Source organism: Megascapheus bottae, chromosome 33 (genome assembly GCF_031878675.1).
Source record: "Megascapheus bottae isolate mThoBot1 chromosome 33, mThoBot2.hap1, whole genome shotgun sequence".
NCBI classification, from domain to species: domain Eukaryota; kingdom Metazoa; phylum Chordata; class Mammalia; order Rodentia; family Geomyidae; genus Megascapheus; species Megascapheus bottae.
The window spans coordinates 7,321,334-7,338,895 of record NC_143541.1 but is presented as its reverse complement, the minus strand read 5'-3'; the positions used below and the strand labels follow the sequence as shown (position 1 = coordinate 7,338,895).

General features: G+C 57.2%; 1 protein-coding gene across 10 annotated transcripts in view; it reads right to left on the bottom strand.

The window, feature by feature from the left end:
* Nucleotides 1–1,736: 1,736 nt before the first annotated feature.
* Ift122 (intraflagellar transport 122) overlaps nucleotides 1,737–17,562 on the bottom strand; it is a 50,967-nt gene continuing 35,141 nt past the window's right edge. For 2 of the 10 annotated variants that reach the window (XM_090323909.1, XM_090323911.1), the window contains 13 exons: nucleotides 15,811–15,972; nucleotides 12,213–12,379; nucleotides 10,605–10,776; nucleotides 9,390–9,492; nucleotides 7,406–7,546; nucleotides 6,825–6,922; nucleotides 4,981–5,081; nucleotides 4,111–4,276; nucleotides 3,411–3,522; nucleotides 3,051–3,176; nucleotides 2,532–2,611; nucleotides 2,210–2,374; nucleotides 1,737–2,093 (listed from right to left, as the gene is read on the bottom strand). In XM_090323909.1, coding sequence (XP_090180035.1) covers nucleotides 2,004–2,093; nucleotides 2,210–2,374; nucleotides 2,532–2,611; nucleotides 3,051–3,176; nucleotides 3,411–3,522; nucleotides 4,111–4,276; nucleotides 4,981–5,081; nucleotides 6,825–6,922; nucleotides 7,406–7,546; nucleotides 9,390–9,492; nucleotides 10,605–10,776; nucleotides 12,213–12,379; nucleotides 15,811–15,972 — 1,683 coding nt within the window. In that variant the 3' untranslated portion in view covers nucleotides 1,737–2,003. Of the gene's footprint in view, nucleotides 2,094–2,117; nucleotides 2,375–2,531; nucleotides 3,177–3,410; nucleotides 3,523–4,110; nucleotides 4,277–4,980; nucleotides 5,082–6,824; nucleotides 6,923–7,405; nucleotides 7,547–9,389; nucleotides 9,493–10,604; nucleotides 10,777–12,212; nucleotides 12,380–15,810; nucleotides 15,973–17,562 lie in introns of those variants that run through there. The other 8 variants (XM_090323910.1, XM_090323912.1, XR_016533534.1 and 5 more) reach the window with 4 other exon arrangements.

Sequence of the window (17,562 nt, the reverse complement as noted above, 5' to 3'; positions counted from 1 at the left end):
TGAAGGCGCCCAGAATCATCTTCTCCTGAGCTCCCTGCGGCCGTTACACCCATACTGATGCTAGAAATGCCCCATGGCCCTTGGCGGAACACAGGCTCTTTACTCATGCTAGAAGGGGAAGGAGCGGTGACTTCCTCCTGTGCTGCTGTCCTCCCTCCTTCCCCCTCCCTTTAACATTGGTCTGACATTCTCTAGGGCTGGGCCCTGAGATCCTGCATTGAGTTCCACAGGCTCAGGGTTCAGGGCCTGTGGACAGGAAGCCACGAGCCAGGAAGGCGCCTGGGTTGTCCACGGCAGGTGGCTGCCACGGGAGCCTCCGGCAAGCAGGCACCACCACTGTGAGACCACCCTGGGAAGACGGCGTGGAGTCTTGGTGGAAGGGGTGGCAGGAAGCCCCTACCTGAGCATCTGGACCTGGGGAAGAACAGACTCAGAGGGGACCTTGACCCGGGAAGAGCAGGCCCGGTGGGGACAGTTACCGAGGCTGTTACCTGCCCCACTGGTCTCTCCCAACAGTGCACACACAGTGCCGGGGGAGACAGCTAGCCAGAGCCCGTCCTCCTCCACAAGTGGGGGGCCCGGTCCCTGGCCAACACTGGTTCCACGGAGTGGATGTGCACGGCAAATGCCAGCCCTCAGGCTTGGCCCCCAGAGCTCAGCTCAGAGGCAGCAGGTGGAGAGGACGTGCGTGTGTGCGCGAGCGTGCGGGTGTGCAAGGCGTCTCAGGCAGAGACCATCTGATCTGTCACCGTGATTGACGCCTGTTGGGTATCGGGAGTTGTTTTCTCCCTCACCCCACTTTTCCCCAGCCATATGCAAATGAATTCAGTTCAAGTAACGCGCTAATGGAAATCCTAACACATTAATAAATGTTTAGCACGAGGGAGAGCATGCATGATCGTAAGCAATTAGACACTCGATGGAGGAGTTCTGTTGGCACAACTGTCTGGCTTCTTCCTCTCCTCTTCTCTCCAGAGATGCAGGGAGAGGCAGGGAGAGGCAGGGAGAGGCAAGCTGGACTCCAGCCCTGGTGCAGGAGACCCGAGTAGCTGCACCCCACGCCTTAGCCCCTTGCCCTTCCTGTGGGCCCCGCCTACCCCAGTCCCCTCCTCCTGTGTTCGGCTGCTCTGAGGGCCAAGCATGGAGCCTGGTGTCGAGTCTGGGCAGCGGCATGCTGGAGGAAGGTGGACAGACAGCATCCAGCTTCTCCTGAGTTTGGATGCCCAGGGATCCCGATCCTCCTGCTCTCCAGACTGGCCCGCTCCGAGCTGGACACCACAGCCCACCAAGAGAGCTGCCGGGGTGGAAGTAATACTGGGCATGGCTGGGCAGAAAGGGTCCCAAGTCCTCAGAGGGCCCACGGGCTGTCCTATGCCCAGTGGGACACCTGTGGGGCCCGGGGCCAAGGCCCTCAGCAGTGATTCCCAACAGACCGCCCCCCACTACAGGACTGGGGTGGGGGTGGGGAAGAGCTAGGGTGGGGGCACCTGCATGCCAACCTCTCCGCTATCTTCTTTTTGCAACCAGGTATTGTATTTTCTTGTCAAGACAGAGCCTCATTGTGAAAATAAATAACAACAAAGTTACCCGTGCCCCTGCCCTTCCCACTGCCATTGCAATTTTAAGGGCAATGCAAATGCAGTGCTCCTTTCGGAGCCAATTAGAAACAGGTGCACTTTTGCCTCAGGAAATTAAGTTGCAGACAATATGAAGATTTGCTAAAATGCAGACACTGATGAAAACGAGTAGCCCTTTTATTTGTCATAGTGAGGCAATCTGCCGGCCGGGTGTGCGGTCAGACAGCTCTGTGGACTCCAGCAGGCTGGAGCCCTGTGGAAAGGAACAGATTCTTATCCTTGGCAAATACATGTGCATTCTCTTCCCCCTCTCCTGGTGCTGTTTACACGGCACGCCATGCCATAACTAGGAATTCGGAGGTCACCCAGGCCCTCCCTGAGGCACAGGCTTGGTGGGCGTGTGCTAACTCTTCCCTCGGCTGCTGGTCAGGGGCCCGGCTCGTCGATGCGCCGTCGGCAGTAGGGGCAGCAGGCGTGCTGCAGCACCAGCAGCTCGTAGTCCTCCGAGTGGAACATCTGCGGAGAAGCCCCGTGAGGACAGCCCGGCCCTGCCAGGTGGAGGTGGCCGGGCCCTGATGGTGGGGACATGGGGACATGGGGGCGGAGGTGGGGACCCTGGGCAGAGGCCGTACCTGGAAACATGAGGGGCACATGGTGATGGAGGCGTCGGGCAGCAGCGAGCGGAAGTACTGCCACTGCAGGGGCGGGGGCCAGCGCTTGATGAGGACGTCCCGGCGGCTCATGGAGCGCAGAACCGACCGGCTCACCACCACTGGCACGAACTCTGAGCCGCCCTGCTGCGGGGGGCATGGCATGGTGCCCTGGTCGGTGTCCCATTTGTGTGGGAAGCCGTGGGGGCCCCGCTGGCCTCTGCAGATGCTGGCCTGCGCCCCTCCCCGCCAGCCTCTACCCCTGGACGCTGGGCCAGCTCTCCTGTGTGCCTGGGCATCTCACCTCAAAGCTCAGCTTGGCTGTGAATGGGTCGTCATCTCCCACCACGTCCATGCTCTCGTCCAGCCTCAGCGTTTGAGAACCTGGGGGGGTCTGGTCAAGGAAGGAGGTGCGGAGGAAGAGGGCGCTGCCTCCAGCTCACAGGCCCAGGCTGGCCAGGCCTCCTGTCTCCCATGTGCAGAGTGTGAGGTGTGTGGGAAAAGCCTCGGGAGAGAGTGGGGACAGAACCAGGCCCACGGTGGCTCACATGACCCGGGACAGAGCCCTGGGGCCGCCATGTGTGGGGTGAGAGTTCCTGTGTACGGCACACGGGTGATGTGTCAGAGCAGGAAAAGAGGCAGGGGAAGAGGAGCCAGGAGGGAGGCCCCGGGGCACAGCAGCTGCTTGCTAGTGCCAGGTTAGGAATGGCGTAAGCCACATGCACAGGGAGTCTCCCCTTCCTTAGCCGGGGAGACAGACACCTCGCGGTTTTCCTCCCACCCCCGGTTCTCCCACAGGCCCAGCGGATGGGCACACGGATACTGCTGCTGGAAATCTCCTGCCACTTGCTCTCGCGCTTGGGCCTGGGGGCCTCCAGGTCAATGAGGGAGACGGCCTCTTCGTCAGTGATGCCCTCCTCCAGGTAGAACTCCACCAGGTGCAGCACCTCTGGGGGAAGCCAGACCTCTGCTCATCTGGGGACCCAGACCCAGCTTGGCCTCTAGACTGGCATGGCTGCCCTGGGGCACGACCTGGTCTGGTAGCACTCAGTCCTGTCTTTGGGACCCTGGCATCTCTGTATCACCCAGAGTAGCTGTCACACCCGTCCAGCTTACAGCGAGGGCACAGGTTGGCTTTCCGGGGCCCCTGGCCGAAAGCAGCGGGTGGCACAGGAGGACTCACCATAGGAGGAGGCAGAGAAGACGAAGGGCTGGCGGCAGTTGATGCACACATTGCCAAGGTTGTTGAGCAGTGGGTTGTTTGTAGAACAGCGGTAACACAGGGGCACCAGCTCCTGACAAACAAGCACGTGCCCGGCTAACCCCACCTCCTGGGGCAGCAGGACAAAGGCCTAGATAGAACCCAGCCTTGCCACCTTGATCTCTGCCCTAGATGCTCTCTCTGGCCACTGACTGCCACTGGGTGGGCTCTGGGACCATGCCAGACACATCACCTAGGAGGCACAGTTAGACTTGTCCCCCCTCTCCCCCCACTCAGGGAAGGAGTTATACGTGTCCCACCAACAAAACACCTGTCTGGGGCACAGCTAGGAGCTAGAATGCAGCCTGTGTGAGCGTGGGTCCTGTGACTGGCTAGGCTGGAGGACACACCTAAGCTGTGGGCACTGGGGGGCTTCCAGCAGCCCACACTGAGTTCCAGGCTGGGGATGGGGAGAGGACCCCAGAAAGATGGCTGGGACTGAAGCAGAGCGCTAAGCCAGCAGTAGACGAGTGGAGAGCGGGGAACAGAAAGAGAAGAGCAGAAGGTGGCAAGCAAAGGCAGGGCAAGGAGCAAAAGGCCCCAGAGCACGACAGTTGTCTTCCAGAGGGCGTCCAGGGCCTGGGAGGCCCCGAGGAGCCCTGGGCGTGGGCAGCAGACTCACCTCGCTGTCGTGGAAGGGCTTGGAGCGGATGGTCAGGCCGCCCAGCTCAATGGACTTCTGGAACCTGGCAGGGATCTGCAGGCCCCGCAGCTTGTCGTAGGCATGCCGGGCCAGCTTGTAGGCACCCAGGGCCTTGCTCTGCTTGGCCAGGGTGAAGAGTGTGTTTCTGCCACATGGGTTAAGGAAAGCAGAGGCTGGAACCAGAGTGGCACGGCCTGTCCCTGGACTGAGCCCACGGTGCTTGTCTGGGAAGGGGGAGAGGACGTCTCGGACAGCTGGCCCGGGTCTTTCCCGAGGCAATGACGGCAGTTTCTTTCTTTGTGAGACAGTCTCTCTGTGAAGTCTGAAGTGCTCTGCCTTCCCAGGGCCTCTGGGGAACAGCCCCCCATTACATGGCAGCACGCAGTATGGATGTCTCCTCTTCCAGGCAGCATCCCTGGCCTGGCCTGAGCTGCACTCCACTCGTGGGCAAGTGGACATCGCATGGAATGGGGTCCTGATTGCTTGTTACCTTCCCTGCGGGGTGGCAGCTTTGTCAGCTGGGCCTGGTCCAGTGCCCTGGGCCTGCACACCTGAGCTGACACAGTCCTCCCCTGGGGAAGCACCCCCAAACCCCAAGGCTAGGCCCAGCTTGCTTCACTCACGCCCTCATCTGTGGCTTTGGGGAGGGCTGAGGACAAGGTGCTGGCTAGAAGCCGGGCCCAGAGAGAGCCCTGAAAGCCTATCTCTTTGGCTGGCTGTGCACTGCTCACCCACAATGCCTCCTCTGCACACGGCACAGAGGCAGCCCTCTCCCTTCTGCCAGGAAAGTGCTCTGGGAGGAACTAGAGCTCTTAAATGCAGGGGTGGGAGAGAGGGGGGAAAGGATACACTTTAGAGATGCCCAAGGGGGCGTCCTTGGTCAGGCTGTGCAGCAGGAACCTGGAGACGTTGAAGAGGGTTTCTGGAAGGTGGAAGCTGAAAGGTTCCTCCTGCAGGGAGAGAAGAGCAGTCAGGGATGGAACCTGCCGGGGGCAGACACCGCCCCCTGAGCCCCAATGCACACTGGAACCAACTGGCCTTTAACACGCTCTGTGGGTTCTGCACGCACGCACGCGCGCACGCACGCACGCACGCACGCACGCGCGCGCACACGTGCAAGTGAAGCCCACAGGGAAGACAGCATAGACCATGGCCTAACAGGAGGTATGGAGCACCGAAGAATAAACATGCCTTCCCCAAACTAGAAGCTGCCGGAGTGCAGCACAGAAGACTGCAAGGAAGGTTTGACTGCGTCCTCTGCTCTGAAGGAGGCTGCAGTGGCTCACCTCTGCTGAGCCTCTCGCCCCTGCGCCACATGGAAGGACTTCCTAAGGCCCTGGCATCATGGAGTTACCAGGGTTATCTCTTAATTGGTCCAGATTCATAAAGATTTGTTTCCAAGTGCTTGGTTCGGAGCCCAGCATCTTCTCTCTCATTCCCACTTACACTCCTATAGGCTCCGTTAGCTCCAAGAACCAGGAAAACCTGAGATGCTTCCTTTTCAGGATGCAAGCCAAAAGACGCCTGCCTCACACTGGGCGAGGACGCTAGCCATGTCCTGGAGGAGGGGGGCACTCAAGCTCGGCAGCTCTTCCCTGGGAAAAGAGCCACACAGCCCAGGAAGCCCCACGTCTCCCTTCCCAGGCTTCCAGTCTGCACTGAGCAGAGCTGCTCTGCCAGGCCCTGGTGCCAGACTCCAGACTCCCCCCAGCCTCCATGTCTCTGCACAGGCTGTACTCTTTCCTCCTCCTTCTCTTTGCTTGCTCCTCCCTTCCTTGTCTCCCACCCTCGGCTAAGGGCCCAGCTCCAAGCAGTCTCCCGAGTGGGCCCTGTGGGGATGGCCCTTTCTTAAGCTACGTGTTCCTGGGGGCAGAGACACTGTGTGGTAATGTGACAGCTGGTCCTGGCTGTAGCAAGGGCTGCGTCTATGCCTTTCTATCCCATACAGTCTGGGCTCCACTGTCTATGGCACCTCACCCACAGTGATGTGGGGCTCTGGGGGGGGTCACAAGCAGGGACCCTCAAGCTCAAGCCCCAGACACTGGGGCCAGCTTGATGGGGTCTGCCTCCAGGGACAGTGTCAGTGCAGGAGTCTACAAGGAAGATGGATGGGAGAGGCAGCTGGGGAGCCTGCATCTGAGAGGCCGGCCAGGGAGGCTGGTTACAGCTGTACCTGGGCCAGGCCCACATAGCTGACAGCCAAGGCTTCAACCAGGGGCTCTCCTAACTTCCCAATGGAAACCCACAGCAGGCACTGCCTTGCTCTATTTCACCAAGACAGAAGCTGAAGCACAGAGCGTGTCACACAACACAGCCTCGAGTTCCCCAGGCTAAGGAAGGGGCAGGGAGGCGGAGGTTTAGAGCCCAGCGGTGAGGCGGGGTGGACGTCGACCTCTCTGGCTGTGGCTCTTCCATCTGCATCTTGCCTCCTTATCCGAGGGGATGGTAGAACCCTCTCAGTGCTGTTGAAGCTGGGGGGTGGATGGACGGAGCCCAGAGTGTCCTGCCCAGCAGGGACGGCTAGCTGCTTCCTACAAGTAGCCATCACTGCTCATGGTACCACCAGCTCCTCACAGGATGTGGAGGGACCCCGCAGATACACCCCCCAAAGAGGCTGCTGGCCACCTGCCTCCTCTCCCCACTGCCACGGGCCTGCTGGGAAGAGTCAAGGAACGTCTGCTCTCACCGCGTACCGTGTAACGCTGAATGGCATGGTAGCCATGGTACAGCTCGGCCAGGTGCTGGAAATGGTGGAACTTGTCGAGCATCGTGCCCTTCTGGGAAGGATCTGCTGTGTGGCAAGGCGGGAAGAGGAGTCAAACGCTGCCCGGGGCCACCAGCGGCAGCAGAGCCGCCAGCATCGGCTCCCAGTGCATCATGGGAAATCTTATGAAAGAAAGCAACTCTGAAACTGTTTCCTGCCTGGGACAGGAGCATCTGGAGCGTGTTGCCATGCTGACCTCTCCTTCATCTTTCATGTAATTAAATTTCTTCAAGCCAGTGCTCACCGGACTCAGCTACAGGGTCTCAGGTAGCAGGGGAGGAAGGGGTTCTGAATTAGCAACACGGCAGAACCTCCCATCCGTAACCCCTGCTGGCCCAGGGACCACCCTTCTACTTCTGGGCAAACTAGAAAGAGATGACATGCCCGATTGTGCCACTGCCACAAGCTCAAGGACAATGCAGCCAGCAATCCAGCCGAGGTTTTAATGAAGCATCATGCTCTTCTGATCTTATCTGGTGCCAGCACGGGGGCTGGCTGCTGTTTATTTACCTTGAGCTATGTCGAGACACTGCATGGACAGCATCCAGTAATAATAGGCGGCATCATTGAACCTGCTCTCCACCACGGCATTGTGTGTGAGTTGCTCCAGGACCCTGACTGCTTCTCTCTGCCGCCCGGCCTTGTGGAAGGCTGGAAAAGGAAAGCACATATCATCTGGGGGCCAGAAAGGGGCCAGGGGCTGTGTGGAGCCACTGTGGAAGTCAGACACCCATCCGGAGCATCTCAGTGCCCAGGTGCTGGGTACTGCTGCTCAAGCTGCCAGCTAGAAATAACCAGGACTACATCCTGGAAAAAAACACCGCGAGATGTGCAGAAAAGCACAGGGAGACACGCTCTGCTCCTCTTTGGCTGGGAAATAGCAACCTGCTTCTGCAAGGCATGGCAGAGAAAAGCCCGAGGAGGCAGAACACAGGTACTAGGGGGATCGAGGGGAGAGTGGGGCTCTGTCCCCACTTTCAAGGAAGTGTCCCCTCTATCTCACTCTGCTTTGTGACACCCAGGGTGACTTTGACAGGATCTGCCACTCTACATAGCTTGGTGGCTTGCAGTGCACTTTCATTTCATGGTGTATAATTATACACCCTAGTCCCAGCAGACTTCAGAGGAAGGGAAACTTCGCTCCCTCCTCACAGGCGATGGCCTGGCCTGGCCAGGTGTAGACAGTTCACGCTGTGGTTAAAGAGTGGGCTCGTCCCCGGTGCTGAGTCTGCCTTCTCCGACAGAGGGCTTTCTGGTGTCAGCCTCAGATGAACTGGCTCTCGTTTTCAAGTCAGACATTTGTGAAAACAAGCAAAAAAAAAAAAAAAGTTTAAATCATTTCTGCGACTGCTTAACAGAAATTTCCTGAGCATCCCCTGCCAACCTGGACCCCTGGAGATGCCCGGCTGCCAGTCAAGTGCTGGCAGGGATGAGGCCTGTCCACATGTGGGCACTCCAAAGACCCCCCGTCCTCCGCCTGGAGAGAGGGGAGGGGCTGGCCTTTGTTCCGCTCCCATCTCCATCTCTTGTCTGAGTACCAAGTTACTATGGCGATGAATTCTTGGAAGGGCGATGTAGACAGATGGATAGGTTGATGTGTTTTGCCCAAACATGCAGATACTTCAGCAACTGGGTGCTGTGGAAGTGCTGTGCGGGCGAGAACACGCCGTCCTTCAGCGGGGTTTTCACCGAGGAGCTCCAGCAGGGAGGCAGCACTCGGCCACGTGTCCGGAGGTGCCACCTGCTACCACGTGGAAGCGTAAATGAGATGCTAGGGAACAGACATGCCAGCTTCAATGAGGAAGACTCCGAACAGGCAGCAAAACAGCCAGGAAATCAGGCTCCCCCACTGGACAGATCCTGATCCAATTCTGGCTCTGCCATTTGTGAGCTTTGCGACGCTGTGCAGCACATTTCGCCCCCGTGCCTCTGCAGGGCGGCTGGCAGGATTCAAGGTTATGCAGGTTAAGTGCCCAGCCGGGGCGCAGCACAAGCAGGCAGGTTTGTAAACCATGATTAACGTGCTCAGTCGAGGCTCTGCACTTGCCTTGGCTCTCTTTCAGATCTGCCGTGCCTCATGTGTGGCCCATTTCACCAAGGGAGATGCAGCAGAGCAGGGCCCCCAGCCCCCACCAGCCAAGACAGACACACATCCCTGCTTCCTGTTCTCAGTAGGAAAAAGTGGACCTAGGACAAGGCAGGATGCACAGGGCTGTCTCCATTCTGCCCGGGGGCCCCCTGGCATTTCCCAGCTATGGGACCTGGGATTCCTTGAGCCGAGCCTGGTGAGGAGACAGGACCTGCCAAAGGGCTTTAGCAACTGAGTCATGCGCCTGGGCAGGCATGACTTAAGGCCCGTGTCCTGTCCACTGCCCTTGAAGTCTTTTCTCAGCAGACACTTCACATTTTGAGAGGAGAGACCAGGCAGCCTCTCTGCGGTGTGCGTCTTGGCACTGACGTCTCCCCTCTGCACAGGGACATCTGCACAGCCTACCTTTCTGAGCTTCCTCAAAGCGGTCGTTCTCTGCTAGCCACTGAGCGTAGGGCACGTAGATGTCATCCTTGAACTCGGGGTGCTTCTCACCCAAGGCAAAGGCCTGCAGACAGGAGCGCAGGCCCTCTTAATGAAGTGCTCCCCACAGCCCCACAAAAACATGGCACGGGGATGTCATATTTTGCCAGCCTGACAACTCAGAGGGGGAGGGAGCCCACAGAAACAAACCAGCTCTTTGAAAACAAAAGGCAATTAGCAGCAATATGCAACTGACTGGATTCAACAACAACACAGTCTGTTTCTGGACCACAGAAGCGGCACAGAATCGGAAACATTTTATTTTGAGGGTTTGCGTGGGCTCCTGTAGCGCTGCAAACAGATTTCTTTTAATTGCAGGCGACACCTAAGGAAACAGGATTGACATTATCATCACCACTGCTTACGAGCTGTCAGAGATGGCTGTGGGCAAGCTGCTGACGGGACTCAGTGGCTGCTCCCCCCTCCCACCCCAGACCACCTGCCAGGCCCACAGAACAGGACACCACGGGGACTTTGCCTGAGGCTCTGCCAAAACCCAGGGCTCATGAGATACAAGGAATCTGGTAAGTTTATCTTGCAGCCATTGTTGCCTCTGTTCTTGGCCTCACCTTTCTCACCTGTGATCTTGTCACCTCACCACAAAGAGTGACACTCAGGGCATCCAAGGGCCTTGATATGGTTCACACCGCAGTACATGGAGGGGGGACCATGTCAATTCTTTTCACGTGTCCCTGACACCAGAGTGGTCAAGGGTGAGGGGTCAGGGAGGGAGGGGGAGAGCTGCCCCTGAAATGGCTCTGGCAGCCTTTGTCTGGAAAATACAATTGGCATTTTCTGCCCAAATGCCACCCAGCAGGTTTTAAATGTCACATCCGTGCATTTTCCCAACAGAGGAGCACAGGAAGCTGTAGTGCTGGTCTGGGCAGCACAGCAATACCACCAGCAGGCCAGGGAAAAGCCAGGCTGGCACTCACAGCCAATAACGATACCCCGAGCCAATGGATGAAGACGGGGAGTTGTTGTAGGGCAGCCCTCCAGGGCGCTCTGGTTTACAGAACTGGGGCCTACATCTCCTGACTGCCAGGCCAATGGTCCTTCCATCCAGAGGGCAGCTGCTCTCTAGCCCAACCCGAGGTGCCCTCCCCTCCCCTCCCCCCCAAGGGTGGACGTCCTCACCTCATCCCAGCGGTGGGTCTCCACATGCAGCCGCACCAAAGATCGCAGGTCACCGATCTTCAGGTAGGTCTCGGCAGCATAGCCGGGGTGGTCCAGTTTCTTGAAGTAGCTGGCACACATCAGCAGGGGCTCACGCTCAGCTTTGTCCAACTTCCGGGCGATGTCGATCAACCTGGAGGGAGGGGTCCTGTGAAGGGCTGGACGGAAAGAAGCTGCAGTGGCTTCCCCATCTTCTCCCGGGCAGGCAGACTCCTTGTCTGTCCGTTCTGCTGTCCCCTCTAACAGCAGCATGGCCCTGGTGGTATTGAGTGAGTGAACATATACTCCAGAACCGTTGTTTGCGACCTGCAGATAGGGTCCATACCTCAGCTGTCTTTCACGTGTGTTCCCAGAGGCCGGGCTATGCAACGGCCTCTGGGAACACATACGAAACGTCTGTGGCACCATGGTCCACATGTGAGCTTCCCACAGCGTGACCTCACTGACTCCTCGCCACCCCATCAGCTAGATTCTCTTGTTCCCAGTTTGCAGATGAGAAGACCCTAAGTCTGGGGGGGAGGGTGACACTGTGCCCAGGGCTCTTCAGGCAGGAAGTGGCACCGTGTCAGAATTCTCACGGGAAAGCAGAGGACAAGGCGTGAGAACTGCTCAGAGCCTGGCACTCTGCTGAAGAGGCCTGGGAGGAAGGCCACACTGCAGGCCACAGGGAGGGGCCACGGGGCCCAGATGCTCACCACAGCGTCTCAGTGGTGGCCAGGCTCCCCTCCACTCGTGGGGACATGGGCTGAATGGAACCTTCTGCTGGGTTCTGGTCAGCCTGGGCTTTGGAGTAAAACCAGCTCTCTCAGGCAGGGAAGGGCTCTACCAGCCTGCTCCATGTGAGAGAAGAAGAAGCGGCTACAGCAGACAGGCGGGCTGGGGGAGGCCTGTCAGTCTGCACTTAAATAATAATAGCATCTAAAAATAACTTGCTCAGCCGAGAACGAGTATGTTTTCGGGGAAAGGTGGCACAGGCAGCCCCTAAGAGCCCCCGGCCCATCAAACCCACCTCTTACAGCCAGCCCTGGGGGAGGGACTGAACACACCTGCTGAACGCGTCATTAGGTGTCCCCGGGGGAACCTGATGCACAGCACTTGCCAATCAAAGTGTCACCGGAAGCGCCGGCGGGAATGGCCTACCAGGGTCCATTCTGGTCTACTCGCTCTATTTTTCTCCATGCCACTGCGGGGCTTCCTGGACCTCACGCCTCGTGTGCACCCTCGCCTGCCGGCTGTCCCTGCCTCCTCCTGCCCCGGGCTTCCTGTCATCACTACCTCACTACCATGTTAGTGGCTTGAGATCTGCCCCTCCAGGCCAGCACTGCCTCCTAAGAAGAGTCACATGTGGCCACCTCAGCCACATCTAGCCAGGGTCCTGGCATGTCCTCGGTCCCCACACCCTCCCCCAATGCCCCTCTTCAAAGACTCAGTGTCACCCACAGCTCAGGTGCTTTCACAGTTGGTTCAGACACTTTGAAGAAACACTGTGCTTTCCTCTGTCGATCAAACCCAGCGCTGACATGATGTGACAGGCTGGCAAACACTCCCCGGGGCGCAGCTGAAACCTACATGTCAACCCAGCCGTGGTCGCCGCTCAGCTCGATGGCCTTGGCGTGCTCTCCCGCGGAGACGTACATCTCCACGGCCACTTTGGGCTCGTGGATGTTTCTGGCCCAGTCAGCCTGCTTAGTGATTAGCATCTTTGTTTCCTTGGGGTCTCCAGATCCAAGGAAATCCTGAGGAAGCACAACAAACAAAAACACTCTGGATTAGGACTTCCTGTGCCAGCATTACGTCAGCTCCTGAGAGCCGGAGCAGGGAAGGGCTCCATTTGGCTGTGTGGGCAATCAGGATGCAGGCAGGAGCCGGGCCCCGCTCACTGAGTGAGGTAGTCCCAGGTGTGTGGGAGGAGAGCTCTTGGGCCACCCACAGATGTCCGGGGTGAGGGGGGGGGACAATGTCTAGGACCATGGCCCTCTGTTTCCTTCCCTTCACACTCACACACAGTGAAGCAACAGACACCTGGACCCCACAGGGCTGCACCCAGGGCGGTGACCCCACAGCACGTGGCTGCTCCTAGGCTGACACAATGCTGACAGTCCTGAGTCTTCATTCACATAATAAGGATGACACCACCTGCCCCGGGCTGGGGTTGAGCACGGGGTCTCCTAAACACCCAACATGATGTGCAGAACTGGAGGCTCGGCCCTGGCCCTGCATGCACACTGCTCCTGCCAGCGACTCACTGCAAGGGCTATTCCCATCTGTTTGCCCTGAACTGCAGATCCATCACATTGGCTTGGCCTCCTGGGCACAAACTGGCCCAGGACAGACAACAAGCAAAACCTTCGATGGTTGCTCCCTCTCAGTGGCCTCAGGTCCATCCTGAGTTCAGGTCCATCCTGAGTTCAGGTCCGTCCTGAGGGCAGGTCTGCCACCAAAGGGGCCCAGAGATGGCCTGAGGTGAAGGAGGAGAGGCCGGTGGTCCTGGAGGCTCAGGTTGGGGTGTGGGGGTCTCGGTTCCTTCTATCCCAGCAACGCCTCCCTGAGATGCAGCCTCAGAAGCCCCTGTCCTCAGGATGGAGCTGCAGCGGAGGCTGCGCTGATGCCGACATCTGTGCAGGTGAGTTCCAGCCCAGATCTGCATGACTGTCCAGAAGCTTGGTCTCTGGAAGAAGATAGCCTTCCCCAGTGCTCTCAGCCTCTGAGTAGAAAAACGCACTCCGCTCCCGTGATTAGCACTCACTTGTCAGGAAAGCACAGCCAATGTTCGCTAAAAACCCACTTGAACAATTAGCTCATTTCTTTTTCCATTTGCTTTTAGGGTAATTATGTAGCCCCTAAAATCATACATTAGGTCTGCCTAAGACGAGCAAATGTTTCTGGGTGGAGAGGACATCATTTTACCCTGATGCTAGGCACCGGGAGCAGCCAGTCCCACCTTGGCCGGCCTTTGACCCCCAGAGGGGCCGGGACTAGAGAGCAGTTTCTCACTCTGCCTGGAAGACAGAAATGTCCTTCAAAGTGAGTGTTCCAAGGTCCTGAGGTGACTGAGAGAAGAAGGGCCGGAGGCTGAGGGGGAGCCAGGCTTGGGGACCCCCCCGAAGGGGGCCACGTGACAAAAGCAGCCCGGTCTGCAGGGAGGGGCGCCTCCTCTAGCCCACAGTCCAGCTCAGGGGCTGCAACTTAATTGAAGCTGAGTCTAAATGGTTCCTTCGAGGCTCAGCAAAGTAGGTTTTCAAAAGCTCTTTGGTTCCATGGAGCTAATTTACATGTTATCTAGGGGCCTCGGTGAAGACTCCGTCCTGAAGTGGACAGAAAGAGGCCGTGCTGAGTGATGAATGAGACTAAACAGTGCTCTCAGGCTTGGTGATTTTGATAAGGACATACTACATAAGAGTTAAGAGCATTGTAATTCCCTTTATCACCATATAAACATGTCACTTATCCGGAAAGCATACAATTTATTTGTACGTGGGAATGTAATTTAAAAATTTTCTGAAAACCAGATTGAATCTTGGGAAGCAATTTTCAAGTAAACAAAAACATGCCACGTTAATAAGCACCGGGTCCCCCACCCCAACATAATACTAGTGCATGCACGGATTTTCCCAAATGCAGACCATGGGAGCAGGGGGAGGGGCAGGCTGTACTTGAAAAGGAACCAACCTACATGGACCTGTGCTCAAAAACCAGCGGCTCTGAGAATTACCTCCCAGGGACAGGCGGATGGCATCTGCGGAGGGGCTGCACTGCGCTGCCTATGACATTCTGGGTGATGCATGAGAAGAAAGTATGAAGGCTCCCAGCACAGGGACAGGAGGGGGCGGCCCACTGAGGGGGGAATGCAGACACCCAGGACCCCCGGGACGGGACCCCTGACACACAGTGCATTCTGGATGCCTGCAAAGGCATTTCTGACTGCCACAACTGCCTACTGGGAGACTCCAGCGGTTCAAGGCACTAGTCCCAGAGAACTGCCAGGCCTGGCTGACATTGGTGTCTGAGCTCCACCTCTGGGAGCCAGGCTTTCCGTTTAAGGCTTGCGCCCTAGAAAGATAATGGTTTTCCTGGAAGGGAGATCCACAAAGTTTGCTATGTTGTTAGGTGTTATGTGTTTTGTGCGTGCGTGCGTGCGTGCGTGCGTGTTGAAGGAATGGAGGGTCTGGTGAGAAGGCAGAGGAGCCTGAAGCCCCAGGGCCTGGAGTTGAGGGAAGCAGTGTGCAGGCAGGCCCCGAGATCTTGGCCTCAACACGAGGGTGCCCAATACAAGCTACCAGAGGGTGGAAGAAAAAAGAACCCAACCATCTCTGGGAACAGATGAAGCAATGGGAAGATTCTCATCTTCTACTTGTGAGCTGGACGATGGCAGCGCCTGGCTCTCTGAGTGTCTGAGAGCCTGGCCTGCCGGGCTTGGGGGACAGGGGTGGGTGCACCTCTGCAGAAGGGTTTGCTAGCTGCTGCTGCTGCAGAGCCCCTGTAGGCAGGTTCTCTGTACCTTGCTGCACTGGGCTGTGGGTTATCTCTGGCTGCTGGTGATGCAGCCAGGCTCATCCATACCTTCATGAAGACCACCTCACTGCTCCCTCCCTGCCTACCTCAGATCCAGAAGCTTCTGCTTCCTCGTCTTTCCCTCTTCCTCCTCTCCTACCCAGGCACACCACTGAGTCATGGATGTCTGGACATCCCCGGATGCTAGGTGGAACTCTTTCTCACAGGTGCTTGCAAAGGTCTAGACCTGTTAGAGATTACCCCTGAGGAAGACCCCGAGTGCACAGGGGAGTCTCTACTGTCCCCTGCCATGTAGAGCCATCAAACCTGCCTGGAACAGTGAGGCACACTGTGTCACTACCACTGGCACTGGGGAGCCATTCCCCCTGCGTGGCTGAGGATACACAGTGGCTACTGTCAGGTTGTGGGGACATTGTGAGAGATGGCCTCACACTGGTACAACTCAGCGTTACCACTGCCCGATTGACCCACTGAGCTGCCATATTCTGTCCCTCCAATGCCAGCCTTTGAGGTCAGCTTTCTCTCAGTGTCAACAGTACCCTTCGAGGTCCTCTGCTCACTTCTTGCCCAGTGCCCTTTCTGAGGCCACTGCACCGTCTCGTGGGGCACATGCGTGGGCTCGGGTGGCGGCCTGGCACAGTGGGTGGTGGATTACCTTGGCATAATCGAACATGCAGAGGTCAGTATACATGTCCAGCGCGAGGCTCTCATGCCCGCTCCTCCTGTACAGCTTGGCGGCCTCATGGAACTTGCCTTGGTAGGCAAACACATCTGCCAGAAACAGGTCATTGTTGCTCTCTCCCCGCTTCTTCCTCTCCTGGAAAATGAGAAGCACGGGAAATGGCCTCCACAGCCACAGGCAGGAAGCAGCCCTACAAAAGCCGCTGCTGCTATTTCGAGCGGAGTCCCTGGGCCTTCCAAGTGGAGCCCACACTTGGCTCCCACACTGCCGTGTCCCCTGCGCTTTTGTCGGGATGCTGGACAACAAAGGCAGACCTTTTTTTTTTTTTTTTTCAGACAACTGAAGATAAAACAACAACAACAACAACAAAACCCAGCAAACCTTTGTTTGATGGAAATTCCTCAGCACTGTTTTCCTGCACAGACCGCAGGCTTGGACAAGAGCACTGTCCCCACCCACACCCCCAAGCCTGGGGACAGCGCTGTCACCCAGGAGAGTGACAGACAGAAGAGGAGGAAGTTTAGGGCTTCTCCCAAGATGGTGATCACTAACATTGTACAAGTGTTAGCGTGCTTTTAGAGAGAAGGCTAAGAACCCCCCCCCCCATGCCAGATACCCACTAGGTCCTGGATCCTACTTCAAGCAAGTGCTCTGGCTTTTAGTAATGTTAAGACATTGCCAAGGAGCTGCAGTGAAGTTCAAGGTAAGGCACAAGTCAAGGTCAAACAGAAGCTTTGACTCCATTCTCTTCATTTCCTTAGCTCTGCTTTTGGAAGGACGCATGGTCTCCAACAGCACAGCACACCTGTGTGGTGGCAGGTGTGCCAGCCCGTGCACACTGGGCAGTGCCAGGATGGAGGGAAGGACCCACACGGCCCCTCTTCCAATGATGGGGAATAGTCACTAGTCTTCTGCTCACATATCTGTAAACTCAGCTACGCACGCCGGTCCCTTGACCTGGCCATCACCTTGTGCTTGTTTTCTGGCAAGCGCATCCCACTGGAGAATGTCAAGACACGAATCTAACTCCTAGACAAGCTGGTGTTTTAACAGCTGGAGGCAACATGCTTTTCCAATGACAAGTAATTATACACACACACACACACACACACACACACACACACACACACCCCTCACATAGTTCTGCCTAATCAGCCAAATAAACTTTTGTTTTTCTTTGCCAGTCTTGGGGCTTGAACTCAGGGACTAGGCACTGTCCCTGAGCTTCTTTGGCTCAAAGCTAGCACTCTACCACTTGAGTCACAGCGCTACTCCTGGCCTTTTCTGTGTTTGGGGTACTGAGGAATGGAAGCCAGGGCTTCATGCATGCTAGGCAAGCATTCTGCCACTCAGCCACATTCCCAGCCCCTAAAGTGACTTCAAACAGTTCCAAATGAATTAAAATCTGGCAATGGGGGGGAAAAAAAAGGAAAGGAATATTCAGCAGGCCTGAAGTGAGACTGCCCTCACCCCGTGTGGCCCTGCGTCTGCGCTCAGCAGGGAGAGGGCTATTGCACAGTTTCTCCTCTGGCTAGCGGGGCCTGGCAGCTCACCTAGCCGAGAGGATGAACTCCTGGAGATGAACAGGCCCCTGACAAACGCTAAGCACACAGAAGCCAGCAGCCACAACCCCAGGGCAGTCAGAAGAAGAACTGGCAGGCACTATGCCGCCTTCACCGTATAAGCCTACACGTTTGCTGACCTCCCAGCTCACAGCAATCTAGA